This window comes from Lissotriton vulgaris, chromosome 1_1 (assembly GCF_964263255.1).
Source record: "Lissotriton vulgaris chromosome 1_1, aLisVul1.2, whole genome shotgun sequence".
In the NCBI taxonomy this organism is placed as follows: domain Eukaryota; kingdom Metazoa; phylum Chordata; class Amphibia; order Caudata; family Salamandridae; genus Lissotriton; species Lissotriton vulgaris.
In genome coordinates this window covers 1,032,521,182-1,032,549,036 of record NC_141685.1, presented here as the reverse complement: position 1 = coordinate 1,032,549,036, position 27,855 = coordinate 1,032,521,182, and the positions used below count along the sequence as shown (strand labels likewise).

Genomic DNA, 27,855 nt, shown 5'->3' with positions numbered 1-27,855 from the left:
GGGCCCCCAAACTCAAAAACCGCCTTCCTTTCGGAGGCGGCAATACCGCCAGGGAAAGGCTCCCTCCTGCCTGCATCCTGATATGGATGGCAGTGTCTAGCAGACACCGCCACCATATAAAACCCTTTTCTGCCCAGTCGACTTGTCAACCGGGCGGAAAAGCAGCGGAAGGACTTCCCGTCCTCTGCGGTCCCCCCGCCATACTAATAAGGCGGGGGAAATGGGTGGCGGGCTGGCTAGGATGTAGGGTGGATCACCACCGCCATGAGGGCGGTGGCGATCCGTCCTACATTTTAATGGTCCCCTTTGTGTGGTAGGGCTCGGTCCCCACCTCCTCTAAGTAGCGCCTGCCGCACATACTGCAGTCCCCTGGCAGCAGCCCACTTACAAGTGCCACAGACTAGTTGGTGGAGCACAGGTCCACGGGTCCAGTCCAGTCCGGGCCTTCACCAGTCTTCAGTAATTGAATATACAATTTGGTCCTATTGTTCTCATTATTGCCCGTCTTCCAATTAGGCCATAGGACCCCACTCAGCTCTCACCTCAGGCCAAAGTCTCAATCTGGGGGAGTGAGAGGGGCGCCATGCCAGTAGAGCCCTCCCCCTCAGTCAGACCCTTCCACAGTGATGTTCTCCAGGCCCAATACAGCCCAGGGTGCGCCATATCTGGTGCCCGCCACAGGGTGCAAAGTTTTCCCCAAACAACCCTGTTTTTAATGGAAGCCTATGTTCTCGTTCGGAACACAGGCTCCCATTGAAGTCAATGGGAGTCCGACCGAATTGTATCTAGAAGCATCTCAATTCATCAAAATCGGTCGGTTGAAACCAATTTGGTCAGAAGAGTTACCTAACGAGATCATAATCGGCCCTCTAAGTGTGCCCTGGGTTCCTGTTAGCCAGATTCCCAGGGCCTATGTTCTTTCCTTAAAACTATACCTTGACACCTCCAACTGCCACTACCCTTGCCACATGTAAGTCCCTTGTAAAAGGTGCCATGGGTATCAAGGGCACTGTGACCAGGGAAGGCCTATAAGGACTGCAGTACACATTGTAACACCCTTAGAGGCCCTTTACCTTAAAACACACACATAACCCTTGCAGGCACCTTGTTTTGGTGCAGAGGAAAGTGAACTCTCGACTTGGCGCACATGCCTGTGTGCCATGCCTGCAATCCACTGCCTGTGGCATAGGTAAGCCATCCCTCTAACTGGGTAAACTATACCACTGGTGAGGATACAGGTGCATGAGCCCTGCACCCCTACAGTATCTTAATCCGTTCTTAGACATTGTAAGTGCAGTAAAGCTATAAAGAGTACATGGTCTGGGAGTTTGTGATTATGACCTCCACAGCACCATAATGACATCTGATAAGCGTGGTATCAAACTTCTAAGCGCATTAAACCCACACTGATGCCAATGTAGGATTTAATGCTAAATGCACTCAGAGAGCATCTTAGAGATGCCCCCGTAAAAAACAACCTCTCTAGTATCCTGGCCGACTGGCTGCTCGCCAGCTGCCACCCCCAGACATGGTTTGCGACCCCTTGGTCGAGAGCCTCAAGCTCTCACGGTTCTGAAACAAAGCATATCCTGGGTAGAGGTGCCAAGCATCCTCCCCCAGGATGGACAGGGGACACCAAGGGGAATTTTCAAAGGTTTGTCGCCTTTGTAAGCTGACCCAGCCATTTGCTGCTTCCAGCAAATCACCCCCATCTGTTATAACCCCCACTTTGGGAGTGCGAATTGGCTAGAAAACCATGATAGGCGAAGAGGTGTGCCCACCTTTAGCAACCTCACCCCTCAAGTGGGATAGGCAAGGCAAAGCACAACTCTCAGGCCCCACCATCTTGAAGATGGGGGGACCCAGGCAACCAGAGAGAAGCTCATGTCCCCCTCCCACTGGAGGGTGGCATAATAGTGGGTATATCCACCCTAAGGTAGGGACCTATTGGTCCTGACCTATACCTACTTGAAATGACCCTATAAGTTAGTAAATATGGGCAACCCCAAACGTTGCCTCCTCAGACAAGCAAGAAGAAGAAGAAGGACCAAGGAGCTTTTCTGAAGGAAGAGCTTAACCCTTGGACCTTTGCTACCTAAACCTTGTAGTCTGGACGATAGCAACCACCAACCAACGATCCCCTAGCCCCGTAAGATAACATTGGACCTCAGCAATCTGTACTTGACCGCCCTAATGCCTCTGAGGGTGCTTTTGGAGTGTGTCATTGCTCCCTTGTTTCAAACCCGGAAACACAACCCTCAAGACCGCTTACTTACCTGCAGACCGATAACCTCATTTTTCTCCATAGGACTGCATTGACTGTTTTATTCTGAAATACTTCTGTTTTGAAGATGTTTGTATGGAAACTGTGGTTTTATGAAAACTGTTTTACTTACTTTTCATCTAGGAAATGTCCCAGTGTGATATCTGTGCATATCACACTGAGTAGGAAAAGTAATCAAACTGTACCATAAAAAGTAATCAAAATTAATTCAAAAGTAATTTCAACTGTATTGAAATATTTTACATACCTGTAACAGAAGTCATTCTCATCACTCTTGCTTGTTAATCAATCTGTCTTGAAAAGTACAATTCTATTTACCTGTACCAAGTCCTAAAGAATATTTTTAATTTGTCTGAGTTCAGTCTTTGAGGTTATCACCTCATTTCTTGCCTGAGTGTGTACAATAAATGCTTAAAACTACCCTCTGAAAAAGCCTTACTGCTCGCCCATACTACCAAAAATAAAGAGTAAGGTATTATCTACTTTTACCTCTGTAAGCATTTGGGGATCCACTGGACTTTGTGCACACTATACCTTACTTTGGTATAGTATATTCAGAGCCAGCTTCCTACATTCGTTTAGTTGGACTGACTTGATCAACACCTGATCACCTGCCAGAACTCTTAAATTGTATTATCAATAGGGACTAGCCTAATTGTGAAGAGACTCAGATTACTACGTTTTGGGGTAAACCGTTTGGTTTGATCATGAAGCCCTCACCCACCAACCTGGTTTGTGGCATGCTTCATCATCGGGCCTACCCAGTGACACCGAATGTGTCCCGGGTGTGCTACGACAGCGCCTGATTATAGCGGAGCAGGTATAATTACTGAGTGTGCAGTGTGGTGGAGTGAGAAGTGAAGATTAAAAACTATACAGTGGTCCCAGTACCCGAGGGTAATAGTATTTTAATCACTGGGCCTCTGTTAGCATTAAAAAAGGCTGATGGATGTGTAGGAGTAAGGATTATGGTCGCCTGCATCCAGGTGTGGTCCACATGTTTCAGCCAGGCCTTTATCTTTGAAACTGGCTTTCCTCAGGACCAATAAATAAGTGGTGGAATTTTTTAGATCAATAAAAACTAACCATAGTTAGGGGTGGGAGGGTTTGGGATTGTTTAATGTCTCTTAACAAGAACCAAACTACTACTGACAAAATGCCAATTGACATAGAGAACATGGTCGAGGAGCTCAACCTCACCCCTTACCTCCATCTAGAGTTGAGGGAGTTAAGGTCGCTATGCAAACTCAAACACATAGTTGTGGGGTCTCACCCCTTCAAGCAAAGGCTCCAGGAGCTTCTTGACACTTTATGCTAAGGACCACCCATCTGAACATGCTGAGGACCACTCAGATGGGGAAGGAAGCGGAGGGGATGAGGATAACTTTCAACCCTCTCACTTTCTAGAGAGGACAGGACACCTGTGCCCCTGACTCCAAGAATACTACTCACATCACCTAGATCACACACAGGTGGGTCAAGTACTTCTGAGACCATTGAGGACAGCATCAATGAGTAGAATAGTCTTTTAACAAGGAATGGCCAATAGATTAACTTAGGGACCATATTCCTGGCTCTAGGAAAAGAAAGATCAGAGATGTGCCTAGCTCCCATCAATGGTGGCGGTAGCTTAGTAAATAAATGAATGTATGAGATTATTCTATGTTCTGTCAATCAATTGTTCTTTTTGCATTTGTCACCCCGAAACCGGTCCTAGGATGCTTGTTTCCAATCGAGGGAGGACCTGGCCTGGCAGTTCGGGCTGGACTGTTCCCATTGGGTGCAGGGTCAAGACTGATTTGCATATTTCTGGGTCCAAACTGGAATGGCATGGTGAGCAAAACAACTATGGATTTAGGCCCAGATCTCTGTACTGGGTGAATGTATGACATTGTTCTACATTCTGTCCATCAAATGTTCTTTTTGCTTAGTAAATAGGGAAAAAGAACACTTTTATGATCCCAAAATCCCCAAAGGGATTGTCCCCAAATTTGAGGAAGATGATGACATCACTAAATGGTTCACAGTTTTTGAGAGGGCTTGTGAAATGAGAAAAGGGAAAATGTCACACTGGGAGGCGCTCCTTTGGGAACTGTTCACTGGTAACTGCAGGGACAGACTCCTGACCCTTACTGGGGCAGATGCTGGATCTTATGACCTCATGACGAACACTCTAATTGAGGGCTTTGATCGCACAACTGAGAAATATAGGATTATATTCTGGGGGGCTCACAAAACCCAGAGCCAGTCTTGGTTTGACTTCACAGACTACTCAGTTAAGACACTAGATGAGCGGTTAACTGTACATGATTTGAATGGACTTTACAATCTTTTATGAAAGAACATATTTTAAGCAATTTATTAATTAAAAGTTGCATCAACATCTGAAAGACCTAGGTCAAATTTCTCCCCAATAATTGGGAAATAAGGCAGACCACTGGGCCAATACTAGGGTAACAAAAACAACCACTGGGGATGACCAAAAGAAAGGGGTTACCAAACCTCCCCAGGAAAAAGGGAGATGTTATGTTATGTTATGTTAAAATGGGACTTCTATAGCGCAACGGCTACTCCAAAGGAGTGTCCCGGCGCTTTGGGCTTCAGACCATGAAGAAGAGCAAAAACATAACAGTAACAGAAAGGGACACAGAGGAAGGGAAAATTATCCAGCAAACAACCAGGTTTTCAAGTTTTTCCTGAAGACAAGCAGATTTGAGGTGTTTCGCAGGGACAATGGTAGAGAGTTCCAGAGATGAGAATTCCAAAGGCAAAAATCAAGAGTCTTCTAAAGGGCCCTAAAAACCTGCTCACCAGGGTTGGTCCTAGAATTCTTCCCAGACCAATAGTAGGTGCAAAGGGTCAATCTATATCCCCAATAGGGCTGGTGTTTCAACTGTAAGAAGTTGGGACACCTGACTGGAGATGCTACTTGTCCTAACAAGAAGTCCTCTAGTCCTCCTCCAGTTAGTACTTGTGTAGCCATGCAGAGTAGAAATATTGCTGCAAAAATATCGTGGGATAGAAATATCGCTGCAAAAATATCGTGGGACAGAAATATCGCCAACAAAAACATAGTTGACAAGAATATCGACTGACAGGTAAGTAATATCAATTACATAAATATCTTTGTAATAAATATCGTTTACAAAAGTATAGTTTAAAAAAATAATGATGTATTCATTATTTTAGGTATTTTAGTGTTTTTAATAAGAATTGTTTGTCATGTTATTACAAGTTTTAGAGTTTTACTAGCTATTAATTTATTTCAACGTTAATTCTGCTTTTTTAGCTCCGTAGCGGATTGTGGGTTTATAGGGGAATAGGGAAAGAAGTAATGTAATTTTATAAAATGTAGTGAATAATTAATGTGTTAATTGATTCATTAAGAATACTTTAATAATTAGTTGTTAATTAATTTCAATTAGTCAATGAATAAATAATTAGATTAATTGTTTAATTCATTTTAGGTGTGTGTTTTGGTGTTTCTATGTGTAAATGGTGTGAAAAGTGGTAAGTAATTATTATTTCTATTTAATTTAAATTTAATTGTGTAATTTTTATTTAATTTTTAATTAATGTTCATTCATTAATTAGTAATTATTTAATTTCACTGTGTAATTAATTTTAGGTGTGTGTTGTGGTGTTTATATTGTGTAAATTGTGTGAAGGGTGGTAAGTAATACATTTTTAAAAATGAATAATTATTAAATACTTTTAAATTATTACCATTATTAATTAGTAATTAATAATTGTAATTGTGTAAATAATTTTAGGTGTGTGTTTTGGTGTTTATATGTGTAAATGATGTGAAAGGTGGTAACTAATTGATTTTTGTATTTAATTTTTAATTATTTTAATTAATTAATTAGTATTCATTAAATTTAATTGTGTAATTTTTATTTAATTTTTTTAATTAATTTTTATCATTTAATTAGTAAAAATGTATTTAATTGTATAATTAATTGTAGTTGTGTGTTGTGGATTTTATAGTGTTAATGTGTAATCATTTTTTTCATTATCTTTGTTACTAATAATATATTTAAATGTATATATTAATTATGTTAATATTGGAAATTAATTTTGATTAAAATGTTGATGGTTATGTTTTTTATTGTTTTCGTATCCAGCGCTTTCCATACTGTTGCACTCACTGGAGTGGGAATAGTAATTTTTACCCCTTCACTATCCAATGCTTTCCCTACTGTTGCACTCACTGGAGTGGGAATAGTATGTTTTCACCCCTTAGCTATACAACGCTTTCCCTACTGTTGTACTCATTGGAGTGGGAATAGTAATTTTTACCTTTACGCTATCCAGCTCTTTCCCTACTATTGCACTCACTGGAGTGGGAATAGCAATTTTTACCCCAACGCTATCCAACGCTTTCCCTACTGTTGCACTCACTGGAGTCGGAATTGTAATTTTTACCCCTCCGCTATAAAAACGCTTTACTACTGTTGCACTCACTGGAGTCGGAATAGTAATATTTAACCCTGTACTATCCAGCGCTTTCCCTAATGTTGCACTCACTGAAGTGGGAATAGTAAATGTTACCCCTCCCCTATCCAGCGCTTTCCCTAGTGTTGCACTCATTGGAGTGGAAATAGTAATTTTTACCCCTTCGCTATCCACCGTTTTAACTACTAATGTTTTTATTTTGTTATTAAATGTATGTATTATTTTTTTAATAGTTTAATGTGTTAATTAAATAATGAATATTTTATTTTAAATTATTTATATATGTGTTCATTTTATTTTCATATAATTAAAAAAGTTTATAAATTAATTGAAGATAATAGTTTATAAAATGTATTTAAGTAAATATATGTATATGTAAAAATTGTTTTGCGTTGATATTTATTAAATTAAGTTTATTTGTTATTAATATTTAAAATATATATTAAACTCAATTTATTTTGTTAATTATAATATCATTTAATTAATTTATTTTAAGTTATATTATTTTTTTAAAGTCAATATTTTTAACATCTATATTTTTAACATCTATATTTTTGAGTCAATATTACTGTACTTACCTGTTTAGGTATAGGGATTCAATATTTATGTAATCAATATTTTTACATCGATATTTTTTTCATCTATATTTTTGTAATCAATATTTAAACATGGAACCTTGTGTAGCAAATCTCCAGATGAGATCAACAATGTTACCAGAGCAAATCAGAGTGCACACTTAAGCTGTTTTAGTCACAGATATGGAAGTTTATTTTGCCACTTTAGCTGTATGGCCTCCCAACTTGAAATAATATTTACAGTACCCCTCAATCCCCGGGACTAGAATAGAAGCCCTGAGGGATATAGGTGTCAGTGTCACCATGGTGAAAGGCTCACTGGTTTCCCCAGATCAATACCTGATTGGAAAGACATATCCAGACCCCAACGCTGACAGTGTTACGGACTCGCAATGGGGCGATAAAACTCTTCAGGTTTAGAGTGACAAACAATATGGGACACCTCTTGATATATCCAATACTGAATACCAGGAAAGGCACAGAGTTTTAGAGCATTCAAGTAAGGGAAAGGTTTGAGGAAGGGAACAGCAGGGAAAGGAAAAAAATCTGAAAATGAAACGAAACAATATTAGCAAATGAAAGAACACCTACTCTCTTAAAGTCCCACTAAAGTGTATCAGAATTTTCTGACTTTATAGAGGAATCACCTTTGCAAACTCTGCACAATCTACACTATTGTGATTACCAAGCTTTAAATTCCCTGTCTGAACCTGTGGATATAAAAATAAATAGGCCTGCAAGCTAATACTACATGTTCCACAACAACTCATCAAGATAATCACAAATTTTACTCACACATAGACAAACAAGAAAAGAAAGAAAAAGTTTATGTTAAGTTCCGCAATTCTTTTGGAAGAGATCCTCATCAGATTGTAAAATAAAAGTATTTCACAATAAATGCTGCAACCATTGATGTAATATTCATTGGTTCATCATCACCACTAGTTCAGTCTTTTACTCGACTTTGTTAAGCTATTAATTCTCAGTGCATTTGTTCCAGAACCCAAAATATTAAAAATAACAGAAAAATAAAGCACTGAATGTAGATAACCAAAGTCTTTTTCACCTTAATGACTTTCATAAAAGAACAGATTTTTGTTTTGACTTTTTTATTTTGTTCATTTTCCCCAGAATAACAAGTATGCTCCAACAGAAAAGAAGAATGTATGTATTTTTTGAACTCGTGTGACCTTTAGCTCAACTCTGCAGCTCGAAAAATACAACTAACAGATAGGAATAATGTATGTCTTTTTTTAAACTCACTTGACCTTTAGTTTAAATCTGCAGCTCCAAAGCATACAACATTTTCCAGTGGGCTGATAAGGAATACTTTGAAGAAAGGAGGGAAATAAGAACACTGCTGCTGACTTAATTTATAAACCCAAGTTCACTTAAATCTGCAAGAGCAGTCTTCTTGCACCTGCTTCAAATACAATTTATTTATATCTTCTATACTTCAAATAAATATCTTTCTACCTGTCCAAAAGACTGCTTTTCCAAATGAGGGCTGTGATATCAAAATGAGAGACAAACAGTCTCTTCCAAAGTGCCAGCCTCTGCAACCACATAAATTAATTACACACGTCAACTGGCATGCAGGCTCCTTCTATAAATCCCCCATGATTCTTTGGAACTCTTCATATTTTCCCTGGGCATCATGGAACTTGTAGTCCATGCAAACTTAGGGGCACATTAGGATGGCGGGCGGCCTATCGCAAAAAGATACCGCCCAACATAAGGGCGGAGGTCCCGTGGGGGCAATTGGGATGCACCCGCCACCGTGGCGGGCGCATCCTGCATTCCTGACATTGTGGCTGGCGGTGCACTCAGCATCGCACGCCACAATGCCAGGAAGGCATGTTGTGCACTTCCATGCACAACATGGCAGGCACAGCACGGTGCCTGCCCTGTTGTGCATGGAATTGCAGGGGGTACCATAGGTATCCTCCCATGTGCAACCCCCACACCCCAGAGTCCCTGGGGTCTGCAACGGGCCCCCACAAGCAATTCCCGCCTGCCTTTCTGTCGCGGCTTGCCACCACAGAAAGGCATGTCCCAGCCATAATGCTAATATGGCTGGTGGTGTCTCCCAGACACCACCACCATGTTAGCAGCTTTTCCGCCCGGTCAACTCTTAGACCGGGCAGAAAACCGGCAGACGGTCTTTCCATCTGCCGGGCTCCCCCGGCCATGGTAATGTGGCAGGGGGAGAATTCACAGCGGGCAGAGGTTTTTTGCCATACGGGCAGTGGCGATCCACCCGCAATCATAATTGACCCCTCAGTTTGTACAGGCAAGAACACACAGTTACCTCCATCTAACCTGCTGACTATTCCTTCCTTTAGACTGACCACCAGGGGAGGGAAAGGTCTGGCAGTTCTAGGGTCAAAGGCTTGGAATAAACTCCCCTTGCACCTTTGTCAAACCAGCTCTGAATCAGTGTTTAGGAAACTACTAAAGACCTGGATCTACAGCCTGCCTGATACGCAGTGTAAAAGCCTAATCTGATTTTTTTGTTGCACCACGATGAGCAGTTGAACCAGCTCCTCCATCCGTCTGGTTTTTTCTCAGCGCCAAGATGCTCCTTGGAGCGATAGTCGCGCTTTACAAAAAAAACGCTTACATTACATTAACCTTTCGCATTGAAGTAGTTTATATAAGTAATGTTTGATGGCGCTAAGGTGTATGAATCCTGACAGACAGTGTTATTACAGAACATGCCATGGCTATGGTAAGATTAGACCCGGTGGGGTTACTGGGATGAAACAGGTAGTGGTCTCTCCAAGACTTTCAGCTGCCTGTCTGCTTGGAAACAAGCTGGAAACCTCATCATGGGCTGAGGTGGAATTGAAAACCCATTCAGCAATGCTGGACATCCCTGTGTGTCAAGACTAGGTAACAGAGGTGAAAACGAAGTGTTGGAGCCTGAAAGAAGGACACAACCTTCCAAGAGAAATTGTAGAAGACTGGGGAACCAGCTTCAGGACTCCTCTCTTCAGTGGGAACTGAGCCCATGGTACTTGACACTTACCAGGTTGAGCTCTTAGACCCAGGGGACCCACTAGGTAACAACTGTGCCTTGGACAGCAGCCCTGTCCAACTCTTGAAAGCCTGCAGCAGCAAGCTGGTGCATAGAATAAGGGAGATGTTAGTGGAACCCACAGACCCTATTGGGAGGAGGGACGCCTGGTATGAGATAGAGGCTCCAACTTCATGCCTGCATACCTCAAACACACGTGAAATGAGTGTGGAGTGCAGTACACGTTTACTACACCCTATCGTCCACAAACCAATAGCCTTGTTGAAAAGCTCAACAAGACGTTGAATGGCATTATCATAGGACTCCTTAAAAACGCCAAAGGAGATGGGATGTTATTTTGCCATGCTTGCTTTTCTCCTACAGGGAAGTGCCTTAGAAGAGAGTAGGGTTTTCCCCATTTGAACCTCTGTTTGGCCACCCTGTTAGGGGACCACTCTGTCTTGTTAAAGAAGGTTGGGGAAAGCCTCTCCAAGAACCAAAAGAAGATATTGTAGAGTTTGTACTAGGCCTAAGGTCTACAATGGCAGAGTACATGGAAAAAGCTTCAAAGAATCTTCAGGCCAGCCAGGAGCTCCAGAAGAACTGGTTTGACCATAACGCTGCACCTGTAAATTTCCAACTAGGGCAATAGGTGTGGGTTTTGGATCCTGTGGCACCAAGTTCCATCCAGGACAAATGGAGTGGACCTTACCCCATCTTAGAAAAGAAAAGCAAGGTCACCTACATGATGGACATGGACACACGCAGGACACCCAAAAGGGTGATCCATGTGAACTGCCTAAAACTTTTCCATGACAGGACTGACATAACCATGCTGATGGTTAATGATGAGGATCCTCCCTGACCTCTCTTACAGCCCCAAAGATGGATCAGTGGATGGAGTGGTCTAATGAGACACTCTCAGCGTTCAACAGCAAGTTGAATGTAGGCAAGTCTTGTAGCAGTATGCTAGGCTCTTCTCCTTAACCCCTAGTCAGTCACACTGATGTACCCATAATGTGGGCACTGGAGACAATGCTGTCAAAAACAACATCTATTAACAATCTGACCAAGTTAAGGAGAGCATCAAAGTTGAAGTCAGCAAGAGACAGGAGTTAGGGGTTACTGAACCCTCTGTGAGTCCCTGGGCCAGACCATTGGTCTTAGTCCCCAAACCTCATCCACAGGGTGGAAAGAGATAAAGGAGGTTTTGTATGGATTACAGAGATCTGAACTATGCCACCAAGACAGATGCTCATCCTATACACAGGGCTGATGAGCTGATAGATACATTGGTTGCAGCCAAATTACCTTGGACTAACCCTAGGTGTAGTTGGCAAAGCGGGACTACGCGGAGGTCCACGGAGTTGGGAAAAAATTCCATGGAACTCAGCTCCGCTCCTCCACCCGCCTCCACCCCCCCATTATCAATTACTTATACATTATTGAAAAGTAAAATAAAAAACACTTACCTGTACTGTGGCGTTCCTGGCTGCCCTCCTCCTCTTCCTTGCCGTCTCTGGGTAATCCTTGAAAAAACTGTGCATGCGCATGCCCACGCATTTCTTACGAGAAAAGTGCACATGCGCGTGCATGTGCAGTTTTCTCAAGGACCACCCAGAGACGGCTGAGGAATAGGAGGAGGGCAGCCTGGGATGCCGCAGTACAGGTAAGTGTTTTTTATTTTACTTTTTATTAATGTATAATTAATTGTTAATGGGGATGGAGGCGGGGGCTGGCCAACTCCACTCTGCTGTGGAGTATACAGAGATTTAAATACGTTCTCCGCGGAACGTGGAGTAGGCATATCTCAGCCCACTCCGTGGGTGGAGTGGAGCTCTCCGCCCGCGCTTACCTTTGACTTAACTGCAGGGTACTGGTAAATTGGCATGGCCCCACAAGCCAAAGAAATACTACATTCTCCACACCTGATGGGCATTATCAGTAAACTATTATGCCCCTTTAGTTTAACTCCTTCCCTGAGCCGTGAATTCCGCAGCGGCGCAGGGGGGCTAGGGGGTGAACATGGCCTTTCCTTGATCATGACAGAACCACGTAGTCATGAGTCACGGGTGGCATTGGCTCATGATGGCGTGGTTCCATCATGACCACGCCCACTCATCAGTTCACCCGCACAGGCGGGGAATCAGTGCCGCTTGGGCGGGGCGGCCACAGCATGACGGAACCAGGGCGTCATGAGCACACGCCACCCGTGGATCATGAAGGCGTGGTTCCGTCATAAGCAGGGAAGGGGTTAAAGAATGCTTCTGACATCTTCCAAATGTTGGTGAATCAAGTCCTTGCTGGGCTGGAGTCCTTTAGTACAGCATATCTTGATGATATTACTGTCTTCAGCTCCACTTGGCAGGATCACATGGTAAGCCTAGGGAAAGTTTTAAAGGCCCTGCAAACTGCAGACCTAATTATCAAGGCATCCAAATGCCTGATAGGGCAGGGCACAGTTGTTTCTTGGGCCACCGTGTTGGTGGAGGCCAAGTGCATCCCTTCCAACTCAAGATCCAGGCTATTCTGGACTGGGAGGCTCCAACAACCCAAGCTCACATCAGGGCATTTTTGGGCTTGATTTGGTACTATAGGAGGTTTGTGAAGGGGTATTGATCCATTGTGACACCCCATACAGAACTCACCTCCAAGAAAATAGTCAAGAAGATAAACTGAACAGTTAGCTGTCAAAAGGCTTTTAACACCCTGAAAGAGGCAATTTGCTTAGCACCCATTCCCAAAGTTCCAGACTAAAACACGCAGTTCATTGTGCAGACTGATGCCTCCGAGCTGGGGATAGGAGTGGTCCTATCCCAGACCAATGATGATGGCCGAGACCAACCTGTTACTCTTATAAGCAAGAGGTTACTCTCCAGGGAACAGTGTTAGAGTGCCATTGAGAGAGAGGCCTATGCTGTGGTTTGGTCCTTGAAAAAGTTGAGACCATACTTATTTGGTACTCACTTCATAGTTCAAACTGACCTAAGACCTCTCAAATGGCTAATGCAAATGAAAGGTGAACATCCCAAACTCTTGATAAGGTCCAACTCCCTACAGGGAATGGACTTTACAGTGGAACACAGACCTGGGACAGCCCATGCTAATGCAGATATACTTTACAGGTTCTTCCACTTAGACAATGAAGACTCTCTAGGGATAGGATAGTCTCATTCTCTTTCATTTGGGGGGAGATTTTTTAGGAAAATGCCCCTTTTTGCTAACCATGGGCAATGAACTCTGCTCCGCTAGTGGAGGGTGCAGTGACATGTTAACTTTGCATTACGTTGAAAACCCGCAATTCATGCAAGAACTCCACCTCGTAATAGGGGTTTATCTAATTCACCCACAACTCTTTGAAAAAACAACTTTACCTTTACATGCTATAAAGCATATAACACTTTGAAAGACATCAGGCTAAGAGAGAGGTAATGATTTTGTGGTCACCCCTAACCTAGGCCGAGGACCAAGCAGATGCCTTGAACACAAAGAACATATCATGCTGAATGATTTTGTGGTGGTCCCGTCCTCCTAGGATAACCCCAAGCAAAGTTATGGGCAAAAATACAATGCCAACCAAAGGCCCAGCAAAGTATTATGGAGTATTCTATAGTGCAGTGAATATTATAGTAATAGCTCTCATCTGAGCCGGGAGAGCCTGCCCCTTCAAGAATGTTTTGATATTGGATATTGGGGCAAGAGCCTCACACTCTCGGGGTCGTGAAACATAGCACATCCTGGGTAAAGGTGTCACGCCTCCTCCCCCAAATGGGCAGGGTCCATAAAGGGGAAGCTTCAAAAGCTTGCCGCCTTTGTGAGCTGAGCCAGCCATTTACTGCTCCATGACCAGAGCTGGTAAGGAAAACCCAACACCTCAAGACACCCGTGCACCCGACACAACACAGCCTTGGGTGGCCCAACCAAAGGTGTCCAGGCAACCCCGGGCTTCCCAACTTACCTCTCCAACCAGTGGTTACCTCCAGGAAGCCTCCTTGCTCAAACCTGCAGTGTTTGCTCTGACCGGAGATCTTCCACTGAAAACAACAGAGCGCTGATGCAGCACCCTGCATCAGGCCGCCCCTATGCAGCTGTGGGCGCACCTTGTGTGCTAACTTGGATCCCCCTTTCCCCTGAGCTTAACCCTAGGAGTTTTGCTCCCTCAATCAAAATGTACTTTGAAAAGTAATCAAAAGTAATATCAACTGCATTTAAATATTTCACAAACCAGTAACAAAAGCCATTCTCATCCAGCTTGTTAGTTGATCAATCTGTCTTGAAAACTATAATTCTATTTACCTGTACCAAGTCCTGCTTTGTTCTAAAATAAAATACAACTAAAGAATATTTTTAATACAAACAATTGGTCTGGATTCGGTCTTTAAGTGTGTGACATCATTTATTGCCTGAGTGTGTACAATAAATGCTTAACACTACCCTCTGATAAAGCCTTACTGCTCGCCCACAGTACTAAAAATAAAGAGTAATATATTATCTGCTTTTACCACTGTAAGCCTTTGTGGATCCACTGGACTCTGTGGACACTTTACCTTACTTTGGTATAGTACAGCTTCCTACACTATTACACTTTTTTAAAGGCCACAGTGGTAATTATAGAAATGTAGTCCTGGCTCTTCTTCTCTTTATTTAGGTTCCTGCTAAAGACATGAAGGCAGATTCCAAACTCAAACAGTATGTCTACATCATCGCCAAATCCGCTGAATGCAAAGTAGAGAAAATGGTCCTTGTTTCCTTTCAAAGTGGATACATATTTATCCAGGCTGATAAAACTATCTATACACCTGGATCTACAGGTAAAAACTCTTTTTCTACAATATGTTTGCTGTTTAACAAGATGAGATTCAAATTTAGAACTACACATAACAATATTATGGCTGAAAATATAGCTACAGAAAATATTGTTCGAGTCACTATTGTCAAAATGAATTACCTGAAACAAAACTGCTATTCAGATACAAACTCTAAATATTCCCTGGTGTCAGACTGGAACCCAGAACATTTCTTGAGGTATATTTTCCTTGGTATTGAATTGCTCACAATTGTATGTCCAACCACAGCAAACAGTAAAGAGATTTTGGAGAGAAGTCCCAGAAGAGAGATGTTGAATCTCTAAGAACTGAAGACTACTAGGTATTACACTTCCAAACTTGTATGAATACATAGTCATCTCAAATTAACTGTAAGATCATACTAATTGTATTCAATAAAAAAAGCAAATGAATGCTAAATTGACAATCCAATAGAAATATGAAGAAGCAAGGGAGGTAAGTCTGGATAATTCTGTTTTTGAACTGTGCTTTTCCGGTAGATGCTGGACCATGAGGGACCTCTCAATAAGCCCTCTTGATGCACAAAGCCTAAGCTTTTCTCGAAATAAGTTAAGATCTTGTCCTTTTCTGTGTTCTGATATCATAAATGACTGTTATGTTATCTACACATATCAACAAAGCCTTTCCTCTGAGTACACCAAATAAAACAAAATAAAACAAGAGAGATACCTGATACCTCTGCTACAACCTACGGGTGGAAAGAAAGGAGTTTTGAGAATACCAAAATCCATCTGTTGCCAAATCCATCATGTGGACCCAAAATAAATGCAACTATCACATTTGCTTCCTGGGCTAATTTTGCATCAAGTTGCAGTTCCTTGTCCCCAAGCCATGAAGTTGGGCAGTCCTGTCCTCCCACTGCCTTAAAAAATTTTTTTTATAGGATCTGTGGGCTTTTTTGTAAACACCCTCCTAGGAGTTAGATATGGTGGTTGGACTTAGTACATAATGGTGGTAAATCCTGGAAAGATTTTGACTCCAAGCACACACTCCTGTATGTTCTTTAGAGGTGTACCAGTTCATCAGAGTTGTCTGTCACTGTTTTTTTGTAAGAGACCCATGTGCTGACTGAGACAGGTATGTTCGTCCAAATGCTTGATAAACATCTAAGAAATAAAGCAGTTTAAATAGCACGTGCAGGGCTCTAGCTCTCTGCAGGCTGTCTGGACTTCCGAGCAGGTGAAAATATCTCTGATGATTGTGTACTTTACACCCTTGGTGGCAAGCAGAGCGCTGAGGGACCTGGCACAGTCAATTGTTTCTCGACACCAGGCTGTCCTGCATCAAACATGGTATAAGAACTCATGATTTTTTCAATGACAACTGAAAGACCAAACACAATTAAAAGTGAGAGAAGGTGAAGGGCCTGGCATGAGCTTGATTAAAAGGTGTGTCAATTGACCGTGCAGTAATTTGTAATTTGTAATTTGTAACTGTGTTTTGTATCGCGCCAACTCACCTACAGGTCTCAAAGCGCTACTGAACAAGTACAGCAACAAAGGAGAAGAGAATATAGGGGTGTCTGATCTGGTAGCCGACTATTGAGGTGGGAATGCGTCTTTGAAGAGTAAGGTTTTCAGGGACTTCCTGAAAAGGAGGAGATTAGGTTCTTTGCGAAGCACTTCCGGTAACTTATTCCAAATAGTCGGAGCCTGAACTGAAAAGGATCTGCCACCTTTTGTTGTTAACTTGAAACGTGGACAGGATAGCAGAAAGGATCCGGATGATCGCAAGGCGCGCTTAGGTTCGTATATCTCAAGCCTTTCTTTTATGTAGGCTGGCGCCTGTCCGTGGATTGCTTTGTGGCAGATACACATGCTCTTAAATTCTACTCTCTGCGTCATAGGCAGCCAATGTAGCCTATAGAGCAGGGGGGAGGCATGAGTCCTCCTCGGCAGTCCAAAGATCAAACGTGCTGCGTCATTCAGGATAACCTGAAGACGGTTGATGGAGTTTTTTGGAAGGCCGAGGTACAGCGCGTTGCCATAGTCTATTCGAGACACTATGGTGGCGGAGACAATAGTTCGCAGCATGTTTCTCGAGAGCAGAGGGGCGAGTTTGCGTAGTTGCCTGATCAGGTTAGTACAGGAACCAACTACAGCGGATACTTGGTTGACCATCGAGAGTTCCTGGTCAATTTTCATCCCAAGACTCTTGACACTAGGGCATGGTTTTGGGGTGGGTCCTAGTTCTTGTGGCCAAAATAAATCATTCCAGGGGGAAGTGGAGGTTGAGACTACGAGCACTTCCGTTTTATCTGGATTGATTTTCAGCAAATTGGACGACATCCAATTCACTGTAAATCGTAGTATGTCTTGGGCCAAAGACTGAGCCGATGGTGTATTGTCGATACTCAGCAGCAGCTGCGTATCGTCGGCATAATTAAAGACTTTACAATTCATGTTTGCCAGGGACTTTATCAATGGTTGTAAGTACAGGTTGAATAAGAGCGGAGAGAGTGCTGATCCCTGCGGGACTCCACAGGCTAAAATGCCCACGTCTGAGACCTGGTCTGCCAACTGGTTCTTCTGCGTCCTTCCTGTCAGGAAAGCTGTTAACCATTTGAGGGCTTGCTCTCCTATCCCAAACCTAGCCAGTCTGTCCAGGAGCAGTGCATGGCTGACGGTATCAAACGCCGCTGAAAGATCTAGTAAAATCAGGGCGCTTGGCTTTTTACCGTCAGCCATGCATCTTAGTTCATCTAGTACTGACAGCATTACTAGTTCCGTGCTATGGTGGGCACGGAAACCAGCTTGCCGCTCCTGGAGGAGGTGGTGAGATTCCAGGAGGGATGACAGAGATTTTAATACATGCTGTTCTAGTACCTTTGACAGAAATGGCAGCTGGGAGATTGGCCTATAGTTCTTCAGGCTAGTTGGATCTGCTCCAGGCTTTTTTATCAGGGGTCTGACGCGTGCCTCTTTAAAGGTAGATGGTAGTGTTCCAGTGGCTAATGAGGTGTTTAGAAGATCTAGAATTTGGTCTTCTAGAATCAGCATTGCTAGCCGAAGGATGTCGGGCGGGCAGGGATCAGCAGGGGAGCCTGATTTAGTGGATGATACAAGTTGTCTCAGAATGGTGGAGTCAATTTCAGGAAAGCTGGTGAAGACAGGGATTAAAGAACATGGAGGAGGTGGTTGATCGATATAAGAGACTGGGTTGTCCTTCTTGATATCGGATAAGATGGTCGCTACTTTTTCGAGAAAGTAACCTTGAAAGGTATCGCAGTCGATCTGGATATCTGCCTTTTCCTCCTTCTTACTCAGTTCTTTCAGTATTTGAAAGGTCTCTCTCTGGATGTTGGTAGCATTGTTAATGCGTGTCTCATAGTAATCCTTTTTAGCTGAAGTAATAAGCTTTTTATATGATTGAAACAGTGATCTATATGATTCCCTGTCAGTATCCATTTTAGATTTCCTCCAGCGTCTTTCGAGGTGGCGGAGTTTTCTTTTTTGTTCACGTAAACCTTCGGTGAACCAGGGGGCTCCTTTCTCTGCGCCCTTTACTTTTTGTATTTTTTCGGGAGCTAGCTCATTGATTGATTGCCTAAGGGTGGTTATTATCGCATCATACTTTGAGTCTAGGTCTGTGCTATCAGAGAAGGTAGTAGGATCCTGTTTGTATTTGGGCAAGACTTTGGTTAGGGTTTCTGAATTCACATTCTTCCATTGGCGCACTTTTTTTGTTTTTAGCGGTAATTTGGCCTGGTAAATATTTTGCGGTAGGTCGTATAAAATAAGGTGGTGATCCGACCAGATACAAGGTGAAATACTTGTGATGACCGCTTTTGGTGTCGAGGACCAAATAAGATCTAAAATATGGCCTTTTATGTGAGTTGGAGCTTCCACAAGTTGTGTCAGTCCAAGGGCGGTCATGGTGGTCTGTAAAGTCTGGACGGAAGAGTTTTGATCCCTTTTATCCCAATGGACATTAAAGTCACCCGTTACCAGAATGTTTTTATAACGTGTGCATAAATCTGATATGATGGGAGAGAAGAGATCATTGAACATGGGGGTACTTTGAGGTGGGCAGTATACTGTTAGGATAATAAGACAAGAGTTGTTCGAGGTAATTTTTATCCCCAGTAGGTCAACGGTGTTTATGGTCTCTGCTAAGATTTTGGTTGCCATAAGTTGCCTTTTAAAGATCGTTGCTACACCCCCACCTCGGGCCCCCTCTGGTCGATTATGCCAGATCATATCATACCCGCTGGGAAGGGCGGCGATGATATCCGGAGAAGAGGCATCACTCAACCACGTCTCGGTGAGTGTTAGGATATCAATAGTCTCGTCCTGTAAGAGGGTGAAGATTTCCAAGTGGTGTTTCTGCAATGACCTGGTATTGAGGGTGGCTAGCTTTATGGGGGTTGAACGGCTTAAGTTCTTACGGCTAGGGGTGTGCAAGATATGATTTTCCTTAAGAGTGGCATATATAGCTGGAGATATAATATACCTGTCAGATTTCACTGTTAGGAGGTCTGCTGAGGAGTAGCTGGTGCGCGTGCCAGAGTCCCTAAGCCCTAGGCCCGATCGTGCGCGAACGGGCGCAGACGGGCAGTGGCCAAGGATGGGACTAATTCCATCCTGTACAGTATGGAACCTGAATGGTTCCATGGTTAAATATTGATGTAAAAATATAGTTTACAAAAATATCGATGTAAAAATATTGAATACAAAAATATTGACTCCCTATACTAAAACAGGTAGTGTAACGCCCTGAACGTCTCAGGATCGTTTAACAGACACGATAATGAGGACGCAACCACTTGTGAAGGGTTAGTTATTTTAATGAAGGCACAAATAATACAAAGAGTAAACAAAAGTTAAAGTCACTGGAATCCTCCAGGCTAAGTACGTTACCAGCCCACAGCACGGATGGTCCTAACCGTCCTCTGCATTTACGCCGATCCCGGCGTATGCTAACAGAGGGCAGAAATGAAATGGCCGACAATGCCAATCGGTAGGCTGTGAGGGGCACGAAGAGTGTTGGGGTGAATCGAGGAGTCAGGGAAACACCCAGCCGGGGTCTCTACCTGAAGGGAGCAGCGCTCAACCTCTTCCTCAGACTGCACCGGGACGCGGAGTCACCTCCTGGTGATGCGTCACCGATACCCCAATCAAAAGCAAGAAGACTGAACCGAGAGCAGCCGCTCGATCGATCCTGTGGACTTCCGAGTCTGTAACGCGGCAAACAGCTCCTGGTGTGCGTTACAGCTGGCAGTCCCTGTATCTCTGGTCGGGCTGGGAGCTACGACTCCAACCAGCATAAGCGCCACTGCGCCTTGACTCAGCCGAGTCAAAAGCGAAGCTCAATGGTTGACCGGTAGAGCTTCCGGGTCCTTCACAGGTGACGATGGGGCAAGACACGGCCCAGGGAGTAACGACTCGACCTACCTCCGTTCTTGCCTTACTGGAGCACCACTCCGGAATGCTGCTCTTCACAAAGCAGGTACGTCGGTGTAAACACAATATCCGACAGTGTTGTATCTCCAGGTTTCTCCCTTTATAGGGCGTGTTTTCCTTGAGTTATGTAACGGCTCTCCTGTTTACATAACCTCTCAACCGCTAAGCATCCTGGGTGATGTAGTCCGTTTTCGCTGGTTACCGTTTTCCTCCCCTTGCCTGACAGGAATTCTTGACAGTACATCCTCCCTCTCAGCGGCTCCCCACGGGGCCAGCGCTGGCAGGAAAACGCCGATGGAACAAGGAGACCAAGCGCGGAGCATGAACCCCTTCAGCCGGTTCCCATGATTGCTCCTTCGGGCCATAGCCTTTCCACGCAACCAGGTACCACAGCTTCCCCCTGCGCCATTTGGACGCCAGTATGCCCGACACTTCATACTCCACCTCCGACTCCACGCATACCGGCCTAGGTGTCCCAGACGGCTTGGAGGGGGCTGGTTTGAGCAATGATACATGAAAGACAGGGTGTATCCGCAATGACTGGGGCAAGCACACCTTCACGTTCACGGGACCCATACACTTGGTAATTCGATAGGGGCCCATGTACTTGGGATGGAACACACTGTTCTTTCGAAACCTCATGTTTCTTGTGGAGATCCAGACGTAGTCTCCAGAGCGGTACAGTGGCCCGGGCCTTCTCTTCCTGTCTGTCGCAGCCTTGTATCTTCTCTTGGCCTCTATCAGGACAGCCCTTGAGCGCATCAACGTGTCTTTTATGTGTGCCACCCTGTCCACTGTGGCGGGAATCCTGTCCTCTCTGAACGGATGTAGAAATGGCAAGAACCTGGGATGTTGGGCATAGTTGCTATAGAACGGAGATGACTGTGTGGAGCTGTGAGTGGCGTTGTTGTAGGCTATCTCTGCAACCCATAGCAAGTCGACCCATTCTTTCCTGCCCTGGTCCACAAAACATCGCAGATACTGTTTGAGCGTTTGGTTCAGGCGCTCGGTTTGGCCGTCCGTTTGAGGGTGGTAGCTGGTGGACAGGGCGGTGTTAACGTGCAGCGCAGTGCACCAAGTCTTCCAGAACTGCGCAGTAAACTGCGACCCCCGGTCCGACACGATCACCCCAGGTAATCCATGCAGTCGTACCACATTCTTTAGGAGTAATGACGCCAATTCCCCGGCCGTAGGGACTCTCTTGCAGGGGATGAAGTGCCCCATTTTCGTCAAGTAGTCCACCACCACCAGTATTGCCGTCATCCCCTGGTCTACTGGTAGGCCCACCACGAAGTCCAGTGATATGCTATCCCATGGTCTATCCGGGGTTGGAAGTGGATGTAAGAGCCCTTGGGTTCGGCCATGATCGGCCTTCATGGTAGCACACGTAGGACACTCCTGTCCCCACCTCCTGACATCCACCCTCATGGTTGGCCACCAGAAATGCCGTCCCATGCTAGCCACCGTTTTTTCAAAGCCCAAATGACCTGCGCATGGAGAGTCATGGCACCAGATGAATGCTTGTTTCCTTAGCCTAGGCGTGGGTATCAATAGGCACCTGCCCTTCAGGGGTATCCCGTCCTTCAGCTGCCATTCTCTGTGACTGAGGAGCCACCTCCGCCATGCGAATGACCTGATCCCTCTCTTTATTCCCCTCAGGAAAATATCCGGTTGGATAACCCCCAATACCATTCTCGGGGAAATGATGGAATGCTCGGTCGCAGGCAATGGTTCCTTAACTGCAGATTGACGGGACAGGGCGTCCGCCTTCCTGTTTTCCGTCCCCGGCCGATATGTGATGCGGAAGTTGAACCCCGCAAAGAAGATCATCCACCGCAGCTGCCTGGGAGAAAGGTGTCTTGTGGCCGTCATGAACTGTAGGTTCCGATGGTCCGTGTATACCGATACCACATGTCTTGCCCCCATCAACCAATGCCTCCATTCGGTGAAGGCGTCCTTGATTGCGAGAAGCTCCTTCTCCGCAATATGGTAGTTGTGTTCGGCGTCGTTGAGTTTGCGGGACATGTACGCAACGGGATGAAGCACCCCTGTGTCGTGGTTGCGTTGGGGGTAAGATAGCCCCCAGCGCCACATCCGATGCGTCCGCTTCCACACGTAGGGGAGATCCGGATCGGGGTGAGCCAACACCGGCGCCTTACCAAAGGCGCTTTTCAGGGCCTCAAAGGCTGTGTTCGCTTCAGGGGACCAGACAAACTCCTTGGACTTCCTCAGTAGCTGTGTGATTGGGGCCACCAATCCTGAAAATCCATCTATAAACCGCCTGTAAAAGTTGGCGAAGCCAATGAAACTTTGGACGTCCTTCACGCTTTGGGTCACCGGCTATTCTTTCACCGCCTTGATCTTTTGTTCTGCCATCTCCTGTCCCTCTGGACTCAGCATCACTCCGAGGAATTCCACGGACGTGACGTGGAAGTCACACTTGCTGAGTTTACAAAACAGCATGTTCTCCCTCAGCTTTTGGAGCACAGCTTTGACGTGGTGTACGTGCTCCTCCACACTGGTCGAATAGATGAGGATGTCGTCGATATATACGACCACGTAGATATCCAACTCCTCTCTGAATACCTCATTCAGAAAGTACTGAAAGGCTGCCGGGGCGTTGCACAGACTGAACGGCATGACGAGGTACTCAAAAAGGCCGAACCTGGTCTTAAAGGCGGTATTCCACTTGTCTCCGTCCCTCATGCGCACCAGATGGTATGCCCCTTTCAAATCCAACTTGGTGTAGATACGAGCTTTCTTGACCTGTTCCAGAAGTACACTGATGAGAGGCAAGGGGTACCGATTTTTTATGGTTATCGGATTCAACGCCCTAAAGTCCACACAGGCTCTCAGCTCCCCATTAGCCTTCGGGATGAAGAAGAGTGGTGAGGCGGCCGGAGACTTGGACGGGCGGATGAATCCTAGCTTGAGGAGTTTATCCAGGTACCCCCGGAGATGCACGTTTTCAGGCTCCGTCAGGGCATACAGCCTGCCGCTGGGAACGCTTGCCCCTGGCACCAGGTCGATCTGGCAGTCATACTGTCTATGTGGTGGTAGCACTTCCGCCTTCACCTCATCAAATACGTCCTCAAAACTGTGATAAGCCTGGGGGAGAGCCACATCTTTTTCTGCCGCTGTAGCCACCGTCTGACTCCCGCTCTCATCCGCGTCAAGGGATTCCGGTCGTATTCCACAATGCAGGGTGCAATACGGTGACGTCATTTCGATGCGATGTGTTGGCCAATCCACAGAGGGGTTGTGTTTCTGTAGCCACGGCAATCCCAATATGACACCATATTAGGGCGCTCGGATGATGTTAAAATCGATTTGTTCCATATGGTTCCTCCCATATCTCACCGGAAGGACCCCCGTGTGCTGCCCGATGGGCCCCGTCACCAATCGCCTTCCGTCTACAGCATAGACGTCTTCGGGTACAGCTTTGGGAAGAAGCACTAGCCCTAGCCTGCATGCCTCGTTGTGGTCCATAAACATGCCAGTGGCCCCTGAATCCACCATGGCCACAACGGGTATCCACTGGTCATGCACTCCCACGTGCACCGTGAGAAACAGGTGTCGTTGTCCCTTAGTGACCGAGTTGGAAAGTGAAGGGATGGATGAGTGACTCCGAGATGCCCCGTCTTTGGTCTGGGAGTCCTCTAGTTTTCCGCCGGTATGTCCACCACGGCTGTTACCGACCGGTTGGCCCGATAACGTGAAGTCTTCGGTTTGGCAGGGCATTCACGTACGTAGTGGCCTTTTTTGCCACAATATAGGCACAATCCTTGTTTACGTCGTGACTCTTTCTCCGTGGCTGTGAGGCTCGCTCGTATTGCGCCGATGTCCATGGGTTCTCCCTTGGATGCGGTGGAAGTTTCAGGACTTCCCACCGTCACATAGGATGGAAGGGCTTTTCCTTTTCTCCCATGATCCCCCTTTCTTTCACTTAGCCTATGTTCCAGCTGTAATACCAGGTTGATAAGGCCTTCACATGTCTTGGGTTGAGGGTCAATATGAGCCACGGCGTCCTTGAGCTCATCGCACAGCCCTTGATGGAAGAGCGCCGTCTGTTTAGCAACAGGCCACTTGGTTTCCGCAACCAGCCTTCGTAACGCGTTGAGATACTGCACCAGGTCGTTGGATCCCTGTCTCAACTCAAGCATTTCACGGTCCGCCGTGCACGAGTCAGCCCTTCGGTCGAATACCTTCAGGAATTCCTCGCGAAAAGCACCCCAATCACATAAGATGGGGTCGTCCCTGCTCACCAGAGGTACGGCCCACTGTGCCGCGTTTCCAGCCAAATAGGAAATAAGGAAAGCCACACGAGCCTGACTCGTGGGGAACGCCTTTGGTTTGCACGATAAATGTAGCGCCACTTGTGTGAGGAATACCTGCACTGTGTTAGGATCCCCACTGTACCTCTCTGGTGTTGCCAAGGGGATGGCTACCGGCATTTCCACTACTACGGCAGGGGTCTGGTTCGTGAGGGAGGTGCTGGGCGTGAGTGGGTCCAATTGGATAGCATCCAGTCTGGCTTTTACATCGGCTGTTTCTTGCCTAGAGGCAGCCAATTCAACTTGCACGGTCGCTAAAGCAGCCAGCACATCATCAAGTGTTGCCATGTCTGTTATCGACCGGGAGACAGTTAGTGTTAGTAGGGTCGGATATTTTGTAACGCCCTGAACGTCTCAGGATCGTTTAACAGACACGATAATGAGGACGCAACCACTTGTGAAGGGTTAGTTATTTTAATGAAGGCACAAATAATACAAAGAGTAAACAAAAGTTATAGTCACTGGAATCCTCCAGGCTAAGTACGTTACCAGCCCACAGCACGGATGGTCCTAACCGTCCTCTGCATTTACGCCGATCCCGGCGTATGCCAACAGAGGGCAGAAATGAAATGGCCGACAATGCCAATCGGTAGGCTGTGAGGGGCACGAAGAGTGTTGGGGTGAATCGAGGAGTCAGGGAAACACCCAGCCGGGGTCTCTACCTGAAGGGAGCAGCCGCTCAACCTCTTCCTCAGACTGCACCGGGACGCGGAGTCACCTCCTGGTGATGTGTCACCGATACCCCAATCAAAAGCAAGAAGACTGAACCGAGAGCAGCCGCTCGATCGATCCTGTGGACTTCCGAGTCTGTAACGCGGCAAACAGCTCCTGGTGTGCGTTACAGCTGGCAGTCCCTGTATCTCTGGTCGGGCTGGGAGCTACGACTCCAACCAGCATAAGCGCCACTGCGCCTTGACTCAGCCGAGTCAAAAGCGAAGCTCAATGGTTGACCGGTAGAGCTTCCGGGTCCTTCACAGGTGACGATGGGGCAAGACACGGCCCAGGGAGTAACGACTCGACCTACCTCCGTTCTTGCCTTACTGGAGCACCACTCCGGAACGCTGCTCTTCACGAAGCAGGTACGTGGGTGTAAACACAATATCCGACAGCGTTGTATCTCCAGGTTCCTCCCTTTATAGGGCGTGTTTTCCTTGAGTTATGTAACGGCTCTCCTGTTTACATAACCTCTCAACCGCTAAGCATCCTGGGAGATGTAGTCCGTTTTCGCTGGTTACCGTTTTCCTCCCCTCGCCTGACAGGAATTCTTGACAGGTAGGTACAATAATATTGAATCAAAAATATCAAAGTAAAAAATATAGATGTAAAAAAAATCCAGTTACAATTATATATCACTTAAACAAAATAAATTAAATAATATTAATATTTTCAAAAAAGTAAATTACATTTCATATATATTTTAACTACATATAACAAAAAAAGCTTAATTTAAAAAAGGTAAACACACAAAAATGTGTACATATACATATATTTACGTAAATACTTTTGATTAATTATTATCTTCATTTAATTTATAAACTTTTTAAATTATATAAAAATAACATATATACATATATCAGTAATTTAAAATAAAATTAAACATCCTATAATTAATTAACACATTAAACGATTATAATTTAAAAAAATACATTTCACAACACTATATTTACAATAGCAGGGAAAATATTGGTTAGCGGAGGGGTAAAAATTACTATTCCCTCTCCAGTGAGTGAAAGAGCCGGGAAAGTGTTGGATAGCGGAAGGGTAAAAATTGCTATTCCACCACCAGTGAGTGCAACAGCCGGGAAAGTGTTGGATAGCGGAAGGGTAAAAATTGCTATTCCACCACCAGTGAGTGCAACAGTAGGGAAAGTGTTGGATAGCAGAGGGGTAAAAATTACTATTCCCACTCCAATGAGTGCAACAGCAGGGAAAGTGTTGGATAGCGGAGGGGTAAAAATTGCTATGCCCACTCCAGTGAGTGCAACAGAAGGGAAAGTGGTGGATGGCGGAGGGGTAAAATTACTATTCCCACTCCAGGGAGTGTAATTCAGGGAAAGTGTTGGATAGTGGAGGAGTAATAATTACTATTCCCAATCCAGTGAGTGCAACAGCCGGGAAAGTGTTGGATAGCGGAGGGCTAAAAATTACTATTCCCACTCCAGTGAGTGCAACAGTAGGAAAAGTGATGGATAGCTGAGTGGTAAAAATTACTAGTCCCACTCCAGTGAGTGAAAATCAGGGAAAGTGTTGGAAAGCGGAGGGGAAGCATGTACTATTCCCACTCCAATGAGTGCAACAGTAGGGAAAGTACTGAATACCACACCAATAAAAAAAAATCAACATTTTTAATTAATTTAATTTCCATTATTAACATAAATATTATTGAAATTATAATATATTATTATTAAAACAGATAATAAAAATTCATTAACTACACATTGTTTAACACTATAGCATCCACAACACACACCTAAAATTAATTACACAATTACAATTATTAAATACTAAATAATTAATACAAATTAATTAACAAATAATTAAGAATTCATCATTAAAAAATGAATTTCTTCCCACCCTTCTCACCATTTACACCTATAACCACCACAACGCATACCTAAAATTAATTAAACAATTAACATAATTAATTAATAATTAATTAATTTCAATTAGTTAACAACTAATCAGCATACAGTTATTAATTAATTAATGTACACATTCAACTCAATAACAACACAATTATACAAAAATAAATAAATATAAATTATTCAATAAATTTCCTATTACTAAATTACTTCCCACCGTATTCCCCTATAAACCCACAACCTGCTATGGAACCAAAAATGCAAAATTCAAGTTAAAATAATGTATTAACTACTATAAATAATAAATAAAATCTATATAATTAAATTACTTCCCACCCTATTCCTCTATGAACC

At 44.6% G+C, this 27,855-nt stretch overlaps 1 protein-coding gene across 3 annotated transcripts in view; it reads left to right on the top strand.

Annotated features, from left to right (window-relative positions):
• Nucleotides 1-27,855, top strand: part of LOC147748463 (A.superbus venom factor 1-like) — a 1,277,467-nt gene that overhangs the window by 98,559 nt on the left and 1,151,053 nt on the right. For 2 of the 3 annotated variants that reach the window (XM_086962056.1, XM_086962049.1), the window contains exon 3: nucleotides 14,985-15,147. The exons of the other annotated variant lie outside the window; for it this stretch is intronic. In XM_086962056.1, coding sequence (XP_086818182.1) covers nucleotides 14,985-15,147 — 163 coding nt within the window. The remainder of the gene's footprint in view (nucleotides 1-14,984; nucleotides 15,148-27,855) is intronic. 3 annotated transcript variants of the gene reach the window in all.